Source organism: Ipomoea nil, unplaced genomic scaffold, assembly GCF_001879475.1.
Source record: "Ipomoea nil cultivar Tokyo-kokei standard unplaced genomic scaffold, Asagao_1.1 scaffold0878, whole genome shotgun sequence".
Classification (NCBI taxonomy): domain Eukaryota; kingdom Viridiplantae; phylum Streptophyta; class Magnoliopsida; order Solanales; family Convolvulaceae; genus Ipomoea; species Ipomoea nil.
This window is the reverse complement of record NW_017617306.1, coordinates 1,027,291-1,051,325: the sequence shown is the minus strand read 5'-3', so window position 1 is coordinate 1,051,325 and position 24,035 is coordinate 1,027,291. Positions and strand designations below refer to the sequence as shown.

General features: G+C 45.7%; 2 protein-coding genes across 2 annotated transcripts; both read right to left on the bottom strand.

Moving 5' to 3' along the window:
- Positions 1-29: 29 nt before the first annotated feature.
- On the bottom strand, positions 30-1,197 carry LOC109179163 (putative late blight resistance protein homolog R1B-16). The gene is made up of 2 exons (XM_019328727.1): positions 112-1,197; positions 30-53 (listed from the first exon to the last, which is right to left on the bottom strand). The coding sequence occupies exons 1-2, from the start codon at positions 1,195-1,197 to the stop codon at positions 30-32; spliced, it is 1,110 nt and encodes a 369-aa protein (XP_019184272.1).
- Positions 1,198-3,054: 1,857 nt separating this feature from the next.
- LOC109179162 lies at positions 3,055-6,428 on the bottom strand. Its single transcript, XM_019328726.1, has 3 exons — positions 5,985-6,428; positions 5,197-5,898; positions 3,055-5,076 (listed from the first exon to the last, which is right to left on the bottom strand). Exons 1-3 carry the CDS (start codon positions 6,426-6,428, stop codon positions 3,055-3,057), a joined length of 3,168 nt encoding a protein of 1,055 aa, XP_019184271.1.
- Positions 6,429-24,035: the final 17,607 nt, after the last annotated feature.

Below are 24,035 nucleotides of genomic sequence, written 5' to 3'. Positions count from 1 at the left end.
ATGAATTAGTGAGTTAATTTCAGATAAAATTACTTTATCCGCACGAATGAACTCTAAATCCAAGATTGTGAGATGTTCAAATTTTTTGGCAACCCATGAGCCATTATAAACCTTTGCACCCTTGTCTCTTCTGTTCAGCTTTGGGTAACCCAAAAGTGTGTGGATAGAAGAATTCCATGGTACCAATTCATTAGAAATCTCATTATCACCATATTTATGGAAAGATATTTGGTGTGGAGTAAATTTTAGAGTTAGATTCAACTTATCTTCCATCTTAATTATGTCCAAGAAATTTTCCTCTTTAACTTCTGATAAGCAAAAATCACGTACCAAATCATGAACAACGCATGATAAGATGCCACCATCGTACTTCCTTTCAGAAACCATTACTAAGTTACTGCCAACCAGATAGTTCAAACAATACTCTGCCGTGTCTTCTACTCTCTCCTCCTTCTTAATGCCTATGAACCCTTCAGATATCCATAGTTTTATTAGATAGGAAACTTTAATTATTTCATCCTCTGGGAATGCTGCAAAGTAAAGTAAGCAATGTTTCAAATTATATGATAAATGGTGGTAACTAAGTTTTATCACATCATTGCTCTGTATTCCCTCTCTAAACTCAGCACATGAGTTTAAAGTAAGAAAAAATTCTTGCCACATTTTTTCACTCTCTTCAACTCCTCCCAGAAGCCCGGCTACCAACCCAACTACCAACGGTAGCCCCCCACACTTTTTAGATATTTCTATGCCAATACTTTCAAGCTCTTTAGGACATTCGTTCCCTTTAAATAACTTCACTTGCAATAATTCCCAACTCTCATCAATAGTGAAGAAAGGAAGACGACAAATATGTTTGGAATCAGAAACCACACTTTCTTTTCTGCTTGTTAAAACAATTCTACTTCCATTGTCACATGAGGGAAAAACTCTATTTAACTCTATACATGCTTCAACACTCCAAATATCATCCAACACTATGAGGTATCTCCTTCCCATCAAACTTTTGCGAAGCTCTTGAGCGACATTGCCAATCTCTATTTCCTTACCACATACTTGACTGTATATTTTGTTCAACAAGTCCATGTAATCATATTCTTGAGAAACTGTACACCATGCACGGTTGTCAAAGTAGTTGGCTACATTTTTCTCTTCATACACTCTCCTAGCCAGAGTTGTCTTTCCCAATCCACCCATGCCTGTAATTAAAACAACTTCTCTTTCGTTTGACCCATAAATAAGCTGATTTATGATTGTTTCTGCTTCCTTCTAGAAATCCACAGCTTTATCAGAGATGCTTGGCATCTTTCTAATCTCAAATACGTTGTATTGTGTTGGTTAGAAATATATTCAAAAGAACAAAGTAAGGAAGTGATAAAATTTTGAGAGGCAAAGCACTTGATAAAAGACATGATGAAAAGATAAAGACTATCGGCACAGATAGTATATAAATTAATTTTAAAGTTTTGACTTTTTAAGAAATATAAATGTATCTTTAGAAAATAAGCTACTTTAGATTGAGAAACTTTATACAGTAACAGATAATTGCAAATTGTGTTTTATGGGAAGTAATCGAGAATTACCCATTATAGTATAGTGTGCATACTTTATCTTGTGATAATTAACTTCACTAAAGTTCAGACTAACAAGAGCTTACGAACCTTTGTAAGTGTGCACAAGCTTTGATCTGGAGATGAACACTTTGAATTGATGGATAGAACTAACTCGTGGAAGCTAAGATTATAATTTGCCTGTATTTTCCCGAAATTAGATAAAGATGAAAAGCTCTCTTCAAAAAAAAAAATAAAAAAAAATGAAAGGGTAGAATCGTCAGATCCGCACTAACCAACCATTCATAAACTAATTTAATGGACATTACAGAACCAACTACATACATATATTGTTATATATACGGAGTACAAATTAAAAGAAAAAACTAAGCAAACAAGTGAGGAAAGAAATAGCTTTACTAACAATAATACAATATTTCAAGAACGACTCACCTCTGATCTAAGAGTGAATGGGCAGAGAAATGAATTTCAGATCCAATATATATCTTTAAGAACACTGCAGATTTCTTGAAGTAGAAAAATAAGAGGAAAGAAATGGATATCAGATAAAAAATGAGGGCGAGAAATTAAGGATTATATTTTATGAGATATTGATTTTTGGTGTTAAATGATTGAAGGGAAGACTTTAGAGGATAGAGGTCAATTGTATGGACGCATCATGTACCTGTTTGCCAGTTGTTATACAATGTCCTAAATTGGGAATTTTTAATATTTGAATTGTTAATTTTTAGAATATAAATTGTGTATATAAATTTTGAAAATTTGTGAATACAATATAGAGTTATCACAAATTGTGAATTTTTGAATTCGGATATACCTTGCAAAATGGATCCTGGTCCACAGAATAATTTGCCGCGGGTTGCGAAGTAGTCCGGAGATGCAGTTCAATCAATTATTATACAGTGGACCACGATCCATAGATCATTATGTGGACTTTAGTCCAACACGATTGTTAAATGAAACTGTAGTAGAGTTATGGTACTTTAGTATTACTAAAATGAAACTAGTTTGTGTGAAAAATGAAACTAAAAAACAAAGCTAATCCAATAACGTATATTGTCAAAGTAGAATTAAAATGATACTTTAATATTGTTATAATGAAACTTGTGTGCGGAAAATTAAACTAAAAAACACAACGCATACAATAACATAATTGTCAGATGAACATAAAGTGTAATTAAAAGTATACTTCATCTCTATTATAATTAACTAGTGTGTGTTCAAAATCAAACCAAAAAATGGAACACATGCAATAACGTATATTAACAAATGAAATTGTAGTATATATTAAATGATACTTTAGTGTTATAATAAAATTATTAATGTGAGTGAAAATTGAAATTTAAAATCCTTTTTTTTATTATTTACATTTTATGTTATTTTTTAAAATTTTAGTTTTTTTTTTTGAAAGCCAAATGAATTAGATTGCATTAGCCACAAAGGGCTCAATAAACGAAGGAGGTATAACCCTCCAGAATGTTCGTCATGCTATAGCAGATACATGCTTAGATAAGGAGTGCGCCACATGATTGGCCTCCCTATTAACAAATAAAACTTGAGATCCGGGTAAAGCATTAAATAGCCGATTACAAGATAAAAGAATGAAACTAAAATAGTTACGAAACAAACTAGCATGACTAAGACTTGAAACCAAAACTGCTGAGTCAGTGTAGATTCTGCCACCTGAGTACCCGTTATCCTTCAACCAGGAGAGGGCTTCACACATTGCCATAGCTTCCGCTAAGAGGGGATCATACGGACACGGCAAGGGTCCATTAGCCGCTGCCACAAAGGAGGAATCGCCATCCAAGACTACAAAATCAAAAGCCGCGGTATGTTGGGGGCTGTGAAAACCGGCGTCAATATAACAATGGAACAAGGGCGCCGTGGTAACAATTTGTGCATGTGTTGAAACGGTTCGGTTGCTGTAATCGCCAACATGGCTCTGCTGACTATCCATCCACGAAGACCATTGTGCCAAGTGTCGCCTCATAAGCGAAATCGGCAATGGCAAGACATACTCCCATACTGCCGAGTTCCTAGCAGCCCAAATGCTATGGAGAATGCCACAAATTCTACCTTGTAGCTCACGTGTATATCCTGTTGCACCGCCAAGCCATTCCTCCGTCCACTGTAAAAAATTCATGTTGGCAAAAAGGGGAATTTGAATCTGAGAAAGTTGCCAAACATTAATAGCATATGGGCACGAGCAAAATATATGCATAACACACTCCTCAACTAAGCCACAAGACGGACAAATATTAATTATATCGACCCTCCTATTTATCAAATTATCAAGAGAGGGCAATATATTCAAAAGGGCTCTCCATAGGAACACCTTCCATTTGGGGGGAACCTGCAGCTTCCAAACATTATTCCATACAGGTGAAGGGTTCGAATTCAAGAATCCCAACCTTCTATAACCATCTTTAACCGAATAACATCCCCTTATATCCCCTTCCCAATACCATATATCCTCATAATCCATACTCACAGGCAATTTCAAAATCAGCCCTGTATCCCATGAATTAAAATTCTGGTGCAAAAAATCATGATTCCAGCTACCCGTGTGGGCATCAATCAAATCCGAAACTAACATTGGGTGGCCGTTATGTACTTGATCATTTTCAACATAAGGATTCTGGCGATCCGGAAGCCAAGGAGTCGTCCAAACCTGCGTAGACGTACCATTTCCAATTCTGCGCCTGCATCCAGACTTTAACAAATCTTGGCTGGCCATAATGCTTCTCCAAACATAGCTTGGGTTACCACCCATAACAGCCTCATAAAAAGAAGTAGTCGGGAAGTACCTTGCCTTAAAAACACGCGCCATTAAAGATGTGGGATTTGTAAGGAGCCGCCACCCTTGCTTAGCCAATAGGGCTAGATTAAACTCATGTAAACGTTTAAAGCCCATTCCACCATACTTCTTCGATTTACACATCCTGTCCCAGGCCAACCAATGTATGCTACTGTCATTACCACCCTTCCCCCACCAGTACCTGTTCATCAATCTCTCTAAAGAAACACATAAAGTGATTGGAAGCAGATAAATACTCATAGTATAAGTTGGCATAGCATGTGCAACACTCTTCAAAAGAACTTCCTTACTTGCCTTAGTTAGTAGCCTCTTATTCCACGAGCCAAACCTCTGTCTCAGCTTTTGCTCAATGTAAGCAAAAACCGCCCTCCTATTTCTGCCAACAACGGAAGGCAACCCTAGGTACTTCCCAAAATCCTCCGCCTGAGAAACCGTCAAAACCCCTGAAACAAGTTCCCGCATCTCCTCATGTGTATTTCGGCTGAATGAAATGCTTGATTTGTGGAAATTCACCGCTTGGCCAGAAAAAGACTCATAAACACTCAAACATCTTTTAACTTCCAATGCTTCCTGCAGATTAACTTTAAAGAAGAGCAAGCTGTCATCTGCAAAAAACAAATGTGAGATCGGTGGTGCCCCCCGGGCCACCCTACATCCATGAATAAGACCTTTTGTTTGGGAGTCCTGCAAAAGCAAAGATAGTCCTTCTGCACAGATTATGAACAAATAGGGTGACAAGGGATCCCCCTACCATAATCCCCTTGTAGGCACAATCTCCTCCGTAGGCCTGCCATTCACCAATACCCTATACCGTATGGTTTGAATACTCAACATAATCAACTGTATCCATTTAGCATCAAAACCCAGACCCACAATATCATTCACAAAAGACCACTCCATCCTATCATATGCCTTTGCCATATCAAGTTTTAGCGCGGCCCACCCTACCTGGCCTAACTGCTTCCTCCTCAAGTAATGGCCAACCTCAGAAACAATCAGAATATTGTCCGAGATCAACCTACCCGGAAGGAACGCACTTTGTGAATCTGATATTATACTCTCTAGCAGGGGTTTCATACGATTCGCTAACATCTTAGCCATAATCTTATATATAACATTGCACAAAGCGATCGGGCGTAAATCAGAAACATGCTCAGGAACACATTTTTTAGGGATCAAGACAATGTTTGCATCATTCAAGCAATCAGGGAAAGATGACTGGGATAGGCAATTAAGCACAAAAGAAGTGATATCCTTACCGATAACATCCCAGAAGGCTTGGTAGAAACCAGGATTCATGCCATCCGGACCAGGGGATTTATCTTTGCCCATAGAAAATAAAGCAGCCCGCACCTCCTCCGGCTCAAAGGGGCGCAATAGATGAGCATTCTGAGCTTCAGTCACACGTGTCTGAATAGAATCCACCCTGAAAGTCCCTGGGGAACCTCCTGAAGCAAAGATCTGCTTATAATACGAAGTAACCAGAGAATCCAAAGCCTGACCCTCCTGTCATACCCCATTGTCATCTTTTAACTTCTCAATAATATTCTTCTTCTTCCGGTGTGACGCATACTTATGAAAAAACTTGGTACGATCTGCCCACGCAGCCAGTGCTGCTTAGCACGCTGCTTCCAAAAAGCCTCCTCCTGAGATAGGGCTAAATTTAGGCAACTGTCTAGCTGTGCAAACCGAGCCAACGATGCAGGATCGCGACTACCTCGCATCTTGTCCATCTCCTTCCGTAACACACCAATCCGCTTACCAAACTTGTGGTGCCAATCCCCACCCCAAGCTTTCAAGCCCTTACCACACTGAACAAGCCTAGCCTGCATATCCAAACCCTGTGAACTGGCCCACTCCTGCTCCACCACTCCCCTACACCCCTCATCCAACAACCACGCATTCTCAAAGCGAAAACTACGTGGCCTAGTAGCATGCACCGATCCATAAATATCCAGAAAAAGAGCCGAATGATCCGACAAGTCCGTACAAATATTGTACAACCTCGCCCTATCATAACATCCCAGCCAATCCATACAAGCTACCACCCTGTCAAGCCGCTCTTCCACCTAGTCCACAGTGCCCTTGCCCCTTTCCCAAGTAAATGGATAACCAATCATAGGAAGACACAACAAACCACAATCCTCTAGGGCCTCACTGAAACCTTCAATCAAACCATTCGGATGCGGCAATCTTCCCCTCTTCTTCGATTGGGCCAATAAATCATTAAAGTCCCCCAGAACCACCCAAGGTAACTCAGAAGCCCCCCTAAGAGACCTCAAGTAGTCCCATGACGCCCTTCTCCTGTTCCTTTGAGCATAGCCATAATAACGAGTGAGCCGCCATTGCGGCCTCCTCGGGAGCGACACCACCAAGTCAATGTGATTAGCGGTAAAACTGATCAAGCTAGCATAGTTGTTTTTAGCCCATAAAAAACATAATCCCCCCCTATGACCATCACTGTCCACCTTGAAACACCCCTCAAAACCCAGTTTAACCCGTAACCTCTCAGCATGACTACCATCTACCATCGTCTCCATCAAAAAAAAAAAAAATCCGGCTTCCTTTTGGACACAAGGTCCACAACTTCTCGAACCGTCCGTGGATTGCCCAAGCCACGGCAGTTCCAAAATAAGGTACTCATTGGGAACGGCGGGCCTGGTCCCCAGGTCCCACAACAAAAAAAGAAGATGATTCCACCTGCATGCCTCCGTCCACCTCCACCACACGACCGTCCGCCCCCCTACGTCGTTTGGGGTCTACCCGAACCCCCTACTCTGCCCCTACCCCACCACCCGAGACCCCCACTGGAAGGCCACTGCCACCCGGATTGCCCCCAGCTTCCCGACGCGACGCCTCACCGGCGACCCCGGCAGACACCACTGCTCGTAATTCTCCACCCGGCGCCCCGCCATACCCAATCTCACGATGGCGCTCCTGCCCCAGGTAAACCACCTATCCCCTAACACCTTGGCCGGACTCGTGCCCCCCGCTTTCAATGCCGGTCCATACAAATACTGCTCGGGCATGAGTGGTGATCGTCTCGCATCCAGACAGAACTTGTTCGTGTGTCCCAATTTCGCACAAAAATAGCAAAACATATGTAAACGCTCATATTTAAAGTTTACCCATACCCACGAACCATCCCGAAGAATCATCTTCATGCGGCGCTTCAATGGCATAGCCACATCATGCCTGACCCTCACTCTGTAGAACGTAGACCACGGTCTTGTAAAATTTCGGTCATCCACCCGCAAGTATATCCGAACGAAGTCCCCAACCTTTTCCAACACCTTCTCAGTACGGTAACCAATCGGAAGATCAAAAACTTGAACCCATAAGTCTATCGAGTTTAAAACCACGTGTGTTGGATTGTCATCGCCATGCAAAGGTTGACAGAGCAGTGATGCGTTTTCGAAGGCCCAGGGCCCTTCCTCCAAAACACGCCGTCTGTCCGCTTCGTCGAAGAAGGTGAATAGGTAGAGATTCGGCTGCACATCCGCCACCTCTATGCCCATCAACGGACGCCACACCGACGCCAACACCCTCTTCATCATCTCACTTTTGATCGGCCTGTCAGTTAAAAAATGCCCTACTATCGACCAGGTCTGATTTGCTACTGTCCGATAAATTCCTCGCGTCGGCTCTTCCTCAAAACGCACACCAAGGTCTTCTTCTTCCAGCGAAATATCGGCAGTGTTGTCGACAATGTCCTGAATATCCATGCCGGCGTCGAACAAGACTCCAAATCCGGTCGTCAATGTTCGTCAGTCACAAAAGATAGCAAAACCCTAGATTCCAGGGTAGCAAGATAGAGAAACCCTAGATACCAGGGTAGAGAGGTTCGTTGGATCAATCAGCTTGTTTAAAAATTTTAGTTAAAATTTTAGTTAAAACCACCATTTTTTAAAACTTGCCTGCTGCACGCCTTGCGCCAAGCCAACTGGCGATTGGCGAAGTGGCCAGTAGACAAATAGAGGGATTGAATAAGTTTTTTAATTTTTTTTAAATAGTTAATTGTTGTAAGAGATTTTATGAGTTAATCTCTTAACAGTTTGTTTATGTCAAAATTTCAATTAATCAATTTTTTGAGAAATTAGTGTTTTGTAAAGCATGCAGTAGAAGTTTTTATCTCGTTTTAAAGTTTTAAGAAATTATGAACATACCTTTCCAGAGAAAAAAAAAATTATTAACATACCTGTTTTGATTATTTTAGTTGAAAAATTAGCCTAAAATCCCACTAAAATTACAGCTGGTGGCAGTTTGAAAAGCATATTTTTTTTTATTTTTTTATTTTTGTAATTTCACAGTTTTGGAACCGGTACAGGAAGGATTATTCTAGCACAGCGCCAAGCAAAGTTCAAAAATTTTGGTGTAATTTTCAGATTCCATAACTGCTTACATGCCGAGAAATTGGTACTTACTTGCTGACCGCTTTCACACAACGATAACCACTACGTACTGAATATAAGCCCCTTATATCCCCTCGCCAGCACCACATATCCGGTATACCACTTGATACAGGGATCGAAAGGATTAGCTCTGCATCTCTGCAAATAAAACGATTTCTAACTGCATCAACCTTCCACTCAGAGCGGCTATGATCAACCAGAGTCTCAACCTTAACACCTTCATCATCACTTGTACTTGGCGTTTGAATAAAATGATTGTTTTTATCTGGAAGCCACGGCTGACACCAGATTGCAGTCGTTCTGCCATCACCAATCCTTCTATAGCTTCCTGCTTTCAAAATCGGTTGCCCAGCTAATAAGGATATCCAACAGTAGCTTGGATTTGTGCCAATAGTAGCTTCAAGAAAAGATTTGCCATTAAAGTATCGGGCTTGATAGAGACGAGCAACAACCGACATGGGATTAATCATCATCCGCCAACCTTGTTTGGCTAAAAGAGCGACATTCAAATTGTGCAAATTTTTAAAACCCAGGCCACCCTCAGACTTTGGCATTGTCATGCGATTCCACGACAGCCATCTCACGCCTCCTTGTTCATTTAATTTACCGCTCAATATGTTCACAAAAAGTAACTGGCAAATAATAAATGCTCATGGTGTATGTGGGCAGTGATTGTGCGACACTCTTCAATAAGACCTCTTTTCCAGCTCTAGAAAGGATTTTCTTACACCACCCTCCCAGCCGTTGCTTCAATAAATGAGAAGACTTCTTTCCTATTTCTGCCCATGCTTAAAAGGAAGCCCAAGATATTTCCCTATATTCTCAGTCTGATTAACTCCAAAAACCATAGCCACAGCAGTTCTCATCTGATCATCTACATTTCGACTGTAAACAATGCATGACTTGTAAATTGATTAATTATTAAAATTGGGGTTCTTGATATTTGAGGATTTTTCATTAAAAGATTTAATTTATTGTGGTTTGTTAATTGGAATCAATTTGTCACTGTCGTAATTTATGTTTTAATTAACATTTGATTTCATATGCAATCAACAAACATATATTTTTTCCTAAAAAAAAAAAAAAACATATATGTTATATATGTACGCTGTTCATATATATATATATATATATATATATATATATATATATATAGAGAGAGAGGCTAGGGTGATTTTCTGGTGCACACTAACATTATCCTGTGAACTTGTGAATTGATGTGGTGCATTGATCTCGGTCATCCAACGGCCCCTACCTAATCAGCAACTCCTTTACTATAGTCTGCCAAACAAATTGCTCCTGGGGCATTACGGGAATAACATATTTCTTGGATTTGAATTATAGATAGGAGGCGTCCATCCCGTGCTTGGTTTCAGGTGTTCACGGTTGGGGTTAGTCGAGCGTTGTTCGAGTGTGTTCCCTTTTCATTTTTTTTCCGGTGTTGGACGCGTGATGCACCGCAGTGCATCTGCCTCACTGTTTGCCACCATGGCGCGGCAGTGCACGGGGTCTCTGGGTCGTCGCTTAGTGCACGTTGAGTGACCAGATGCGCAGAGCCGATACTAGAACCGGTGCATCGGCCCCCCGGTCGGCCATCAGCCCAGCGCTTGAAGGGACTAGCCGCAGAGTGTCGGCGGCGCGAATAGATAGCCGGACGCACCCCTCTTCGATCGTCGATTGCCATTGGACCTAGCCATCCCTAATCGCGCAACCCTCAAGAGAGACACCACTGAGAATACGGTGTACGCACGAGAGAGATAAGCGGCAGGGGAAAAAACAAAAACAACCCACACGCAAGGCGTAAAGTGGGGGAGTGCAAAATACTAAAATGCCCCTATCACCTCTACAGCCCAACAGATAGCATGTACACGATGCACTAGTCCTGCGTGCACCCAAATTAGAAATGCAATCACGGCCCTCGATCAGCCAACATGAAAGGCTTAAAGCAGTGCACACATTCGCAAGATAACAATAGTTCGCATCTCTCTCTCTCTCTCTCTCTATATATATATATATATATATATATATATATATATATATATATATATATATATATAATGTGTATTGTCATGTCTTATTGAAATCAATTATGTATGTACGATTGTACGTACTGTTTATATACATAATACTCCGTACACAACTACATATATGATAGTTATTGCCGTAGGGTTCATGTACGTACTTATGACTTATATATTATACGGTTTGTCCCTAACAATTCATGAATATATGTTATAAGAGAACTACATATAACTCAAGGTTTAATCACATAAATGAATTATTAGCATAAGGCGAATGTGTTAATCGTAAAAACGTTTCACTCATGGAAATAGCTAAATAATTATTTATGTTTACAAATGTTTATCATACACATGTATTTCACATCATTGAATGACACTAAAGGATCGATAAACATTTGTGATCATTAACACATGGTTTTAGCGATCACTCTAAGGTTGATCAGACATGCGATTAATGACTGATAGTGTTAATTCCCACGTAAGCGGTAGATAAAATAACACAAACCCAATCAAAGCAAGTAAAACTCTTTTATTGATCGGGGTGAAGGACCTAAATACAATCTACAATGGCTATTTCGAGGGCCGACTGACTGCGGTCGGGATGCTCTGAGAATAGCCTATCGATCGTCCTACTCTGTTGCAACTGCGGATATATATATAGCTGTTGGGCCGGAGACACAAGTCCGGCCGTTCGGCATGTCACCCACGTAGCAACCACGTGTCTTGCTCCCGGGAGCCCTGCCTGTCAGCGCGTAGTGCTGCCACGTGTCTCTTCTCGGCTCTCTCGCCTAAGGGCTATCGATCGGGACTCGAGGACATCGGTCGGGTGATGCCCGGTCGGCAACCGACCGGGTTCTTCTAAGAAAGTCCGACCTGTAACCTGCATAAATAAACAAGAATAAAAGACGAAGGCATGTCGGTCGGGGTATTCCCTACCAAGAGCCCCCCCAGCCTGGGCCTTTTTGACCGCCCGGGGAAAAACGGGACGGGATGAAGAAGTCCAACCGTCCGCCGCCAAACCGACCGGCCAGCTGTCATTCCCTCGCGCCACGTGTTGACCTCTGCTAGCCTCTGCGACCGCAACGGTCACCTCGGAGTTTGGAGCGGTCGCGTCACGCAAGTGGGCCATCTTCCGCCAAATGCTCTCCTATAAATAGGCCTTCATAGAGTTCATTTGAACTTTTACCAACCATCTTGAGTCGATCGGTGCATCCAGAGCGTCCCGAGCGAATACTTCAGCAAGTCGGCCGAGCAAACAATCTTCAGGCTTCTCACAACAAAGTGCTACCACTCGGTAAATTCTCTGCTTTTTAGCTCTTTTAATTTCCTGTTTTACATTTTTTCGTCATAGCCAACTATAGGTCTTAGCTGACCACGACCCAAATATCCCGAGCCCTAACACAATCCGGACCGGCCTTTAGGTAGACATAATGTCGGATACATATAGTCAGAACGTATCAGTCGCGGATTATGACGACGCGGTCGAACAGACAAGCGAAGAGGTGGACATCATGTCCTACTCACCAGAGGTCGTTCAACGACCACCGAAGACCCCCGAGCGACGAAGGTCGTCCAGCTCGAAGGAACGTCGAGCTCGAGTAGCTGGAGCGGCCAGACGACAACGAGCGGGCAAGGCTCCCTGACGGGCGGCGTTCGGGAAACGTCGACCCGGATTATTGGGGATTACCCCCAAGCCGCAGCTCCGGCGGATGGTCGGGAGGGTACACCAAACCCGGTCGAAGAAGACCCGGCCGAGCCAGCCGCACCAGCTGTCGACGGATACGCATTCTTGAACAGCGAGAGCGTAGAGCGGCAAATGAGCAAGTTAACAAAAGGGGAAGCGGTCAAGATCGCCGCAAGGCTCAACGGTCGGGTGGAGTTCGACACGAGCCATCAGCTCGGGAATATCATCGAGCGCCATCGAAAAGTGGATCGGGATGCATTTTGATTCCCTGATGGCCCCGATCGCTTTCCCCTTCCCAGCCCTCCTGACGACGTTCTTAGGCTACTACCAGGTCGTCCCGGCCCAGATCTACCCAAACGCACACAGGATCCTTACCTGTTTTCCTCAGATCTGCGCCCGGCACCAAGTGGCTTGCATGATGGAACTTTTCAATTTCATCTATCAAGTGAAGGTTCTCCCGGCCAAGTATGGGGGCGGGTTTTTGATGATTCAGCCCCGGACGGAGATGTGCTCAATCGAAAGTCTGCTCGGGAACAACCGGGGGTGGAAGAACAGGATCTTCTCGGTCAAGTATGACCCGTGGATCCTCCCGGTCGAGAGGGTGCGGAGCACCCATTACAGAAAGCAAGTGACGTCGGTCGAGACTAAAGCTCTCCGGGACGCCGTCGCCAGGATCTCGAGCGAGATCCACGAATACAAAATCTTCTGCACGGCTGAGAGCTATGAGGAAGCCCGATTGCCACCGCCGCAATACGACCTGACAGAGAAGTATTTGCCCAAGCCGACGGGGGTGACAATCGCAAGGGCGGCTGCTTGGGTCGAGCCGACAGATGAAGGTCTAACACTAACCAATCATCCCCGACCTTAACTTCCCGATCACCCCATAATCCCGATCTAACTATCTTCTTATTTGTTTGCAGAAATGGCTCCTGGAGGATTTGATGAAGAGGAAGCATTGTCACCCCCCCCCCCCCCCCGGGCTAAGATCTAGCTCGGGAAAAAGAAGACGACTGCTAGGTCGTCTGGAGGAGAGCAGATCCCAGTTGCCCGACCACTGGGCACGTCTACGACCGCCACTGTTACCACGGCCGACGGGTACGTGGTCGAGTCGACGGACACGCTTGTCACCCGGGTGGCTTCCCGAAAAGGCAAAGAACGGGTGACCGAGAAAGGGGTCGAGGAGAGCGCCCCACAAAAACGCCAGAAGAAACTGAGCACCCCGACCCCTGAGGTCGGGGCTATCACGGGCGATGCATCCCTCCTAACGCGGATCGGCAACCTCAAGCCGATTCAAGAGGGGATGTCCAAACTGACCCCGACCCAAATGGTCGAGAAGATCAGCCATGACCTGGTCGAGGTAAGGACCACTCATCTTCGTCTTTTTAATCATTAACTGCTATCACTCGGGCTAATTCGACCGGTTTTGCAGCTGTCCCAAGTGACGCAGGCTCTCCACTGTCAGGCGCTATTGGCCAACGAGGCCAGTGCTCTGAAGAAGGCCGCCGACCGACGATTACAGGGAATCAAACACCTCCAAGCAGAGGTGAAGAAAGCCAAGGAGGAGCGGGACCTTTCTGAGAAGGTCGCCCAACAGGCGGTCGGTGAGGCAACCGAGCTAAAGGCCCGACTGGACAACACGGGTGAACTGGCTTAAAGCAGTGTCTTTTCCGGGATATGGAGTCGGGCACCCAGTTCCTCCGGGAGATCCGGAAGACAATGGTCGGGGAGGAACTGGTCTGGACGTTCGGTCGTTGGGCGTTTAAAACCGGCCAGAGGAAGATGTGGGAGAAGACCCAGAAGAATATGGAGCAAGCGCTCGAGGGAGATGATCTCCAACTGGTCTTGACAATGCTTCCTCAAGAGATCCCCGACCCCGGCGTGGCCCCTTTTGGCGGAGATGATGAAGTTTCTGAGCCGAGCGCTGTTGCGAAGAAGTAGTTAGGTCGTGTAAATTTCGACCGATGTAATCTGCTTCCTTCCTTTTGTTGTGAACTTGATTGGGAACCGGTCCCGCTTTAGTACCGGGCAGTTTTTAAACTTTAATGAAGCTCATTTTGTTCAACTTGCATCGTTCGAGCTATCTTGATTTGTTTTATTTTTATTTGCTAGAATGCCGATCGTCCATTGCCCGACCCTTTGGCCTAAGAGCCTGGTCGTGCGCGTCCCGGCCGAATGGCTTTTTGGCCCTTCGAAATATCAACCTTTTTGGTCCGCTTGTTCAGGATTTTCCCGACCGTTTGGTCTCGGCCTTTTGGCCCTTCGAAATATCAACCTTTTTGGTCTGCCTGTTCGGGATTTTCCCGACCGTTTGGTCTCGTTGAGAATTCGATAAATATTTTGGCCTTTTCGCTCGGGGTGTTCCCGATCTCTTAGCCTTGTACTTCCTTCATCCTAGCCCCCACACTGTTGTGCTCACGAGGTACGAGTGAGGGTGACAGTGGAAAGAAGTTGGACGGATCAGGGAATTTTGCTGTAGCTCTGGCTTTCCCAATCGGTGGTGTGACCCGAGTGTCCGCCGAAGATGAGCGCATTGGCCGGTCGATAAATTCGCCCGACTGAATTGTAAATGGCTATTAGAGCCAGAGTGTAAGCGGCTATTAGAGCCAAATTGTATACCTCTATCGGTTGGAACTGAGGGAGAGGAGATATGGGGCGTAGAGCCCTTCTTCGTTGCTGATGTTGAAAATCTCGATCGGGCGGATCACGAGCGAGAATAGCTGATGAAGTAGATTTAGACTAACCTACTTCACATTAAGGCGGTGGAAAAAACCGATCGGGCCGCCGTATGCAAACGGTCGAGCAATCACCGATCGTATGTACATTAAATTTTCCCATTCGCAGACGGTTATAAATATTTACAACAAATAATTTACAAGTACTGAATGACGAACGGTGTCCACTCGCAGGTCGAGACCCCACTCCGTCGATAATTACAAAAAATGGGCTAATGCCTAAACAAAACGAGGTGCTCGGAATTCCAAGTGCCCTCGATCTGCCTACCGGTCGTCGTCTCCAATCGGTAGGTTCCCGGCCGTATAACAGAGGTGATGACGTACAGCCCTTCCCAGTTCTGAGCTAGCTTTCCTCATTCCAAAGGCTGACTGGCTTCCCGTTGGCGTAGAACGTAGTCCCCAACCTGAAAGTACCGAGGTTTGACCCGGACATCCTTCGAACTCTTTACTCGCTTCTGGTACTCGGCCACACGCCGAGCGGCTAGCTCTCTCTTTTTTTCGACCCCGTCAAGATCCACGACCATTGAGTGTTCGTTTTCCTCTACATTGTAGGTTCGTTCTGTGGCAGTCGGGATCCATGCCTCGATCGGGAGTCAGGCTTCGGCCCCGTAGACAAGGGCGAACGGTGTCTCCAGAGTTGCTTCCCTCGGGGTCGTCTGATAAGTCCAGAGAACATAGGGTAACTCATCGGCCCAACTACGACCAGCCGAGTGCAGTTTCTTCTTCAGACCTTCCAGGATTGTCTGATTGGCATTCTCGACCTGTCCATTTCCCTGAGGGTAAGCCACCGATGACCGGATGTGGGTTGTCCCGATCGTGGCAAGAAAATTCTGGAAGTATTGGCTCACAAATTGGCGGCCGTTGTCACTAATGAGATGAACGTGCACACTAAACCGGGAAACGACATTGTGCCAAAGGAACCTAGCGCATTGTTGGGAGGTGATCGTGGCTAACGGCTCGGCCTCGATCCACTTGGAGAAATAATCGATGGCGACGATGACAAACTTTCTCCGTCCGGCGAGTTGCGGGAATGGCCCTAAAATATCCACCCCCCACCTTGCAAAAGGAATTGCAGTCGTGACCGGCTGGTAGAAGGTAGCCGGTCGTCCGGGCATCCGAGCGAACAACTGACACGTCTCACAATCCCGTGCAAGCTTCTCACAATCTAATTGGAGAGACGGCCAATAATACCCGATCAGCATGATTCGACGAGCTAACGATCGGCCTCCTTGATGCGATGAGCAGATGCCCGAATGCAATCCCTTCATCACTAAATCGGCCTCAAATGCGGTCAGGCAACGCATGAGCTGGCCTCCATACGACCGCCTATAAAGACGACCGTCTTGGACTTGAAACCTGGGAGCTCTGAGCTTGGCCTTCCGAGCACGCTGGGGGTCGTCTGGGAGCCGACCGTGCTCGAGGAATTCCATCAGATCGGTGATCCAGTTGTCTTCCGCCGGTTGGATAGGTGCGACCGGCAATCGGTGGATGCTGTGCTTCGGGATCACCAAAATCCGAGTGATTTTCGACATGTGTTCCGGGGCGTCTTAATCCAACTTGGACAAGATGTCCGGATCGGCATTATCCAATCGGGGTATATGTCGAACTGTGTATCCCCGGAACAAGGCGAGCTTCTCCATTGCGAGGTCCCGGTAAGCTTGTAATCGCTCGCCATTCACTTCATAATCACCCAGGACCTGTCTGACCACGAGTGCAGAATCTGTTTGAGCCCGGATGTAATCAGCCCCCAAATCCCGAACACATTGCAAGTCATTGACAAAGGCTTCGTACTCGGCTTCATTGTTGGTCAGATGGAACTGATACATTAAAGCAAAGTAGACCTTGAATCCCTCCGGGCTCGTAACCACCACTCCTCCTCCTGCCCCTTTTTTACTGCCGGACCCATCTGTTGCCAGCGACCACCACTCCGCCTCGGGGTCCTCGACCTCCGGGGGTCGGGTGTCTCGAGTGGTGCATTCAACCAAGAAATCTGCAAGGGCTTGACCTTTGATCGCCGGTCTTGGTCGGTACTCAATCACGTACTGGGTCAGCATTAACGCCCACTTTACTAGGCGATCGGATGATGAAGCAGTGCGGAGGACTGGCCCGATCGGCTGATCGGTCAAGACACGAATGGCTCTACCCTGGAAATAGGGAGCTAACTTCTTCGCGCCAATGTATAAGGCATAGATGACCTTCTCTAGCCGGGAGTACCGGAGCTCAGGACCATGTAGCGCGTGGCTTACATAGTACGCCGGTCGCTGGACCACTTCCGGATCAGTTCGGCACAAAAATGCGCTTACTGCTCGATCGGATACGGCGAGGTACACGTCTAGCTCTTCCCCGAGCTCTGGTTTCGACAGCACGATCGGTGACATAAGGTATTCCTTTAGCTCGTCGAAAGCCGCTCGGCACTCATCGTCCCAGACGAATCCGTTTATCATGCGCAATACCTTGAAGAATGGTAGAGCGCGCTCGGCTAACTTGGAGAGGAAACGGCTTAAAGCGACCAAACGACCGGTCAATTGCTGGACCTCTTGAACGGTAGTAGGTGGTTGCATATCCAGAATTGCTTTGACCTTGGCCGGGTTGGGCTCGATCCCCCTCTTGGTCATCATATAGCCGAGGAACTTCCCCGTTTGAACCGCAAATGTACACTTGGTCGGGTTCAATCTCAGCTGATACTTCCGCATAATCTGAAAGCATTCCCGGAGGTCCCGAGTGTGGTCGGACCGGTCCCGACTCTTGACCAGCATATCATCTATGTATGCCTCCATCGTTCGGCCTAATAGATCAGCGAAGAGCATATTGACCATTCTCTGATAGGTCGCTCCCGCGTTGCGAAGGCCGAACGGCATCACTCGGTAGCAATACAGCCCGTCCGGGGTCACGAAGACTATCTTGCTCTCGTCTTCATGGTGCATCATTATTTGATGATACCCCTTGAAAGCATCCATGAAGCTCATTAACTCGGCCCCGGCTGTCTCGTCGACCATTTGATGGATGCTCGAGGGCGGATATGGGTCGAGCGGACAGGCCTTGTTGAGGTCGGTAAAGTCTATGCACATCCTCCAAGCTGGGGGCTTAGGAACAAGAACAATATTTGCCACCCACTCGGGATAAATCACCGGTCAGATGTGCTCGATCGCCGCCATCTTCTTGACCTCTTCTCTGACGAACTCACGGCGATCGGAAGATAAATGCCGCGTCTTCTGAACGACCGGCTTGGCCGCGGGATCTACGGCGAGCTTGTGACAAATGACCGTACGATCGATCCCGGGCATGTCCTCGGGCCCCCACGCAAAGATATCGGCAAACTCTCGGAGGATTGCCAAGACTTCTGATCGTAGCTCGGGGGTAAGGGCCCGGCCAATCTTGATCTTCCTGTCTGGTCGGTCCTCGGACAGGGGAACTTCTTTGATTTCCTCGGAAGGCTCGGGTTGCTCCTTCCGGTCACTGGTAGCTTCTTTAACGATCGTGTTCACCCGGGATGACGTGCCAGTATCATGTCTGTTAACGGCCCGGGTGTAACACTTCCGCGCGGATTGAACATCTCCGCGAACTACACCGACCCCATTGGGGGTGGGAAATTTCATGCATAGGTGGGCCATGGAAATTATCTCACCGATATTCATTATTGCTGGTCGGCCCAAGATGATGTTGTGGACGCAATGCAAGTTCACTACAACAAACTCCATCTCGGTCTTGATTGATTTCGGCGGGGTGCCGATCTCGACCGGGAGCACGATCTTTCCTTCGGGGCAAACGAGGGCCCCGGTAAATCCCGACAAGGGTACACCGATGGAATCAGCTCACGCTTGTCAAGTTTAAGCTTCTCGAACACGTCCAAATAAAGGACGTTGACACTGCTCCCGGTGTCCACCATAACCCTCTGGACATCTGTCCCGTTCACGTCGATAGTGACCACGAGGGCTTCCATGCCGTGGTCACCGCTGTTGGGCTGGTCCTCTAAAGAGAAGGTTATGGGCTCCATCTTCTGTCTTTTCCCGGTATCACGGGAGTCTACGATCGCGACCGGGCAGTTTTCCCTCGGTCGGGAAGCATCATCCAATCCACCAAATATCACGTGGATGGTCGGTTTGCCTGCCGGTCGGCTGCTGGATAGAGGGTCGGGGTCTCGGCGATCATCTCTGCGGTCCTGACCCGACCGATCTGAACGTTCAGCACAATCGGAGCGATCAGAGCGGTGATGAGAGCGTCTGTTATCTCTCCGATCGGTAACCTTCTTTGTTTCTTCTCTCTTCCCCACACACTTGTCCAGCTTTCCAATATTAAGCAAATCCTCCAATAGCTGGCGTAAGTGCGTGCACTCTTCCGTGTCATGCCCGGCACACTGGTGGTAAGCGCAATGCTTAGATTTGTCCGGTCTGTCTTGTCCGGGATGAGGGAGTCGGATGAGATTGCAGGACTGGGCGTACTGCATGGCTTCCGCCGCTGATCGGTTCAAGGCCGTAAACTCGCCAGGCCGGGTGCAGGGTCGGGGATAATCATCACCCGGTCGATGTTCCGCCCGGCCGGTTGGTTTGCGGGATGAAGTCCCGACCTCCTGCGATCTTTTGACGACATTCGTTTCTCCGGCATTAGCATAATCCGTCACCCTTCGAAGGGCCTCTTCATAAGTGGTAGGGGGATGAAGGATAAAATCCTGATAGAGATACCCGGCCCGGAGGAAAATATGGAGCATGTGGATGGCAGTAAGATCATCCATCGGTTCAACCTCCCCGACCGCGGCTTTCCACTTGACCAGAAAATCGGACAAGCTCTCCCCTTCCAACTGCTTAGCCTTTTCCAAATACATATAGGGCTTCCTCACTATCTTGGAAGTGACAAACTCCCGCATAAACTTCATCGCCAGGGTAGGAAAAATCAGAGATGGAACCCGGCTACAACGTTCGAAACCACTCCGCCGCCCGACCGGAAAGTGTGGAGTAGAAAGCCCTACACATCACGGCATCTGACACGCCCATCATCATCATGTTGCCATAATAAGCGTTGACATGGACCTCGGGGTCCGTATGGCCATCATAACCCTTGTTCCCCGAGACCTGTAGATCGAGCGGGTATGGTTGGGCCATTATCTCCGCCGTGAAGGGTGTCCTCAATAAGGAGGCTGATTGGTCGATCGGGGGCCTCACTGCGTGCTTGTTTCGAAACCGAGCGAATTCCGCCTAGAGGTCGTTGAGCAGTCCTCGGGTCTCATTAAGCTAAGCCGTCTGGGCCTGGGTCGGCTCCTGGCCGTGTCGACGACGATGTGATTTCGACCCACTATGCGCGGACGACCCCTCCTGGCTAGCCTCCTGCATCGGCAAATCTACTGAGCGCTGGCTCGGGTCCTGTGGTCCCAATCGTTGCCGCATTGCTGGACGGAGCCGCTCAAATGCTACTGCCCGGTTGGCTTCGACCTCTGGGTCCTCCACCTGGGCTTGGACCTCTGGTTGTGCATGTTGGGCCTGCCGTGGTGCCTCCATGGCCTCGGCACCCTGCGACCCCAACCGCGAACGAGCCGAGCGTCGAGCCCGCGAAGTGGGCTGATGCTCCAGCTTGACCTGGGCAGTCGGGTAAATCGGAGGGGCGGCGGCTGGAGTCGTGTACGCAGGCGTATAGGGTGGATAACCAGCCGGTGGTGTATAAAACATCGGTTGACCGGGCCAATATCCGTATTGGGGAGGCGGGACCGGGTAAGGATATTGCCCGGGGTATTGGAATTGCTGACCGAGTGGTGGATATCCCGGTTGGATATAACTGACCGGATGTTGGGTGGCCGGGTATTGAGCTGCTGGATGTGGTGGTGAGAGGTTGAGATTGAGGTCAACGGTCTGACCTTGATACTGTGTAGGCTGGTGGTCGGATGAGCTCGCTGCATCCACCTGATCATCGCCTAGAAGGTTGTACGCAAATGGATACATGGTGTAAGATAGAACCGGTGCTCGTCAAACGTTAGCTTACTTGCATCGATCCCCACAGACGGCGCCAAAATGATAGTGTTAATTCCCACGTAAGCGGTAGATAAAATAACACAAACCCAATCAAAGCAAGTAAAACTCGTTTATTGATCGAGGTGAAGGACCTAAATACAATCTACAATGGCTATTTCGAGGGCCGACTAACTACGGTCGGGATGCTCTGAGAATAGCCTATTGATCGTCCAAAAGCCCCCCACACTGTTGCAACTGCGGATATATATAGTCGTTGGGCCGAAGACACAAGTCCGGCCGTTCGGCATGTCACCCACGTAGCAACCACGTGTCCTGCTCCCGGGAGCCCTGCCTGTTAGTGCGTAGTGCTGCCACGTGTCTCTTCTCGGCTCTCTCGCCTAAGGGCTATCGATCGGGACTCGAGGACATCGGTCGGGTGATGCCCGGTCGGCAACCGACCGGGTTCTTCTAAGAAAGTCCGACCTGTAACCTGCATAAACAAGAATAAAAGACAAAGGCATGTCGGTCGGGGTATTCCCTTCCAAGGACAATTTGGGAGATTGTGATTCTTGTTTAGTTAATATATAATGTATGTCTAAAGGTGGCCGATATATTAAATTTGAACTTGATGAATAGTCTTATTTAAGTATGTCTTATTTATAGTCTTATTGACATTGTGTTTAAATTTGACTAAATGAGTTTTCAATAGCAACTATAGTGATCGTACTACTCAATATACCACATGTCATTCTAGAAAAACATTGAAATCTTGCTTGTTGCTCTTTCCAATATTGTAAGGCATGCATCTTCACATAATACTTAGGCTCTAACTTCCCTTGTTTTAGATATATATCTAACTTAGAATTTTGAACATCATCATCGTCATTTTCACTGGAAAAATCAACATATACTCCTGCACAATTGCACAAATCAAAATTAAAACTAAAAAACATATTTAATAAATTTTAAAGTATATTTGTTGCTTCTTCTAGCGACAGTCCTTGAAATTGCTCATTCTTGATCATTAACACTATCAATTGATAAAATGATCAAAATCATTCATCGTTCTCATTCATCATTCATCGGTAACATTTATTAGAAATATAAATTATTAAAATAATAAATCAAAATACAAATCTTAAATAATCAAATTTAATAAGTTATTAATTATCTAAGTACTTTTGGTTCCTTTGAAACATGAAAGTACAATTATCAATCAATCATCATTAATTAGAAGCTTGTCTATCAATGGAGTCATCATTTTCAATATCTTGATCATCTACATACAATTTTTTTTTAAAATCACAATAACTTTATAAATAATAAGTTAATAACACTAGCTATACTTAGTCAAAACTCAAGAGCCAATACTAAATGAGCTTTTACTAGCAACTATAGTGATCGTAGTACTCAATATATCACGAGTCATTCAAGAAAAACATGAAAGCTTACTTGTTGCTCTTTGCAATATTGTAAAAATCCGTGTTCACATAATACTTAGGGCCTAACCACGGCTGAAAATTATGGAATTTCCGACCAGCAGAAAGTGATCTTAAATCAAGTCGAAAGAAAAAAATGGTTGGAAATAGTAACAAAGATTTTTCCGGATACCAAAAATGGTAGAAACAAGACTTTCAACTTGATTTAAGATCACTTTCACGTGGTCGAAAATTTCATAATTTCCAGCAGTGAACTTCCCTTACTATATATATACATATATATATATATATATATATATATATATATATATATATATATATATATATATATATATATAGAGAGAGAGAGAGAGAGTAAATACCAGTCAAGGCCCCTCGAGTTTGGTGGTTTCACCAGCTATAGTCCCTAACTTCAGTAATTACTATTCGTAGTCCCCCGAGTTGCGAAATGTGACCTGCTACGATCCTTCCGTGATTTCTTTCCGTCTCAGCCGTTAAATGCACGGGTAGATATGTTTTTTGACATAAATAATTCATTTTTAGTTTCTTTTGTATGGGCCTTCTTCTCCTTCATTCTTCTTTAATTTCTCTCTCTATCTCTCTCCCCCTCAACGTTATCTTTAGTCTCTTGCAGATAGATGAGCATTAAAACTTGAGTGCCACTAAAGTTCAATCCTTGCCATAAGGTGTGAGAGTTTGGGTTTGAGATGGGTTACGAGATATAAACTCTTCCAGTTAGTTCGTGAGCCACTAGAACGCCCGAGTAATGGAGATGGAGATGTCAAAAGAAAAAATGATGAAAATGCCCAAGCTCCAATAGATCGATGAGAGCAATAACAGAGATTGAAAGTTAAAAAATCTGAAAATGAAACATTGGATTGGCAACTCAAGAGTGGTTATCTTCAAAGATGTAAGTTTGACAGAGCCTTACATGCATCTGCAAGCTGAAGCTATCACCAGATTTCATTATGTTCTTTTTGGCTCATATTCTTTATGCACTGTGGAAAAAAACAAAAGGAAAGATGGGAAATGAAAGTGTACCTAAAGTTGGGAAAAGGGATGTGTAAACTCTTGCTAGTGGTAGTGGATGGGGGAATGAAAGTACTTGCTAAAAACAGAACAGCTCTCTCCAATTGCAGGGATTCGAATCGTCAAACAAATCGCAGTGGATGAGAAGTAGCAGTGGAAGGCTCCACCGTGGATGGGGAGCCCAATCTCTGGTGAATAGATGAAAACAAAAATCAAGCTGTCTGCAAGTTTGACTCTGATTTTGTGTTCGTGTGGTGGGTTGATGACTAAAAACAAATTAAAAACCCAATTCTCTAGTGAGCTGGAATACCTTGGCGGCGCACAAGGCCTACATCCTAAACTGTGGGCATTGTTTTCATATGTTGTTTATCCCAATCAGAGCCTTGTCGG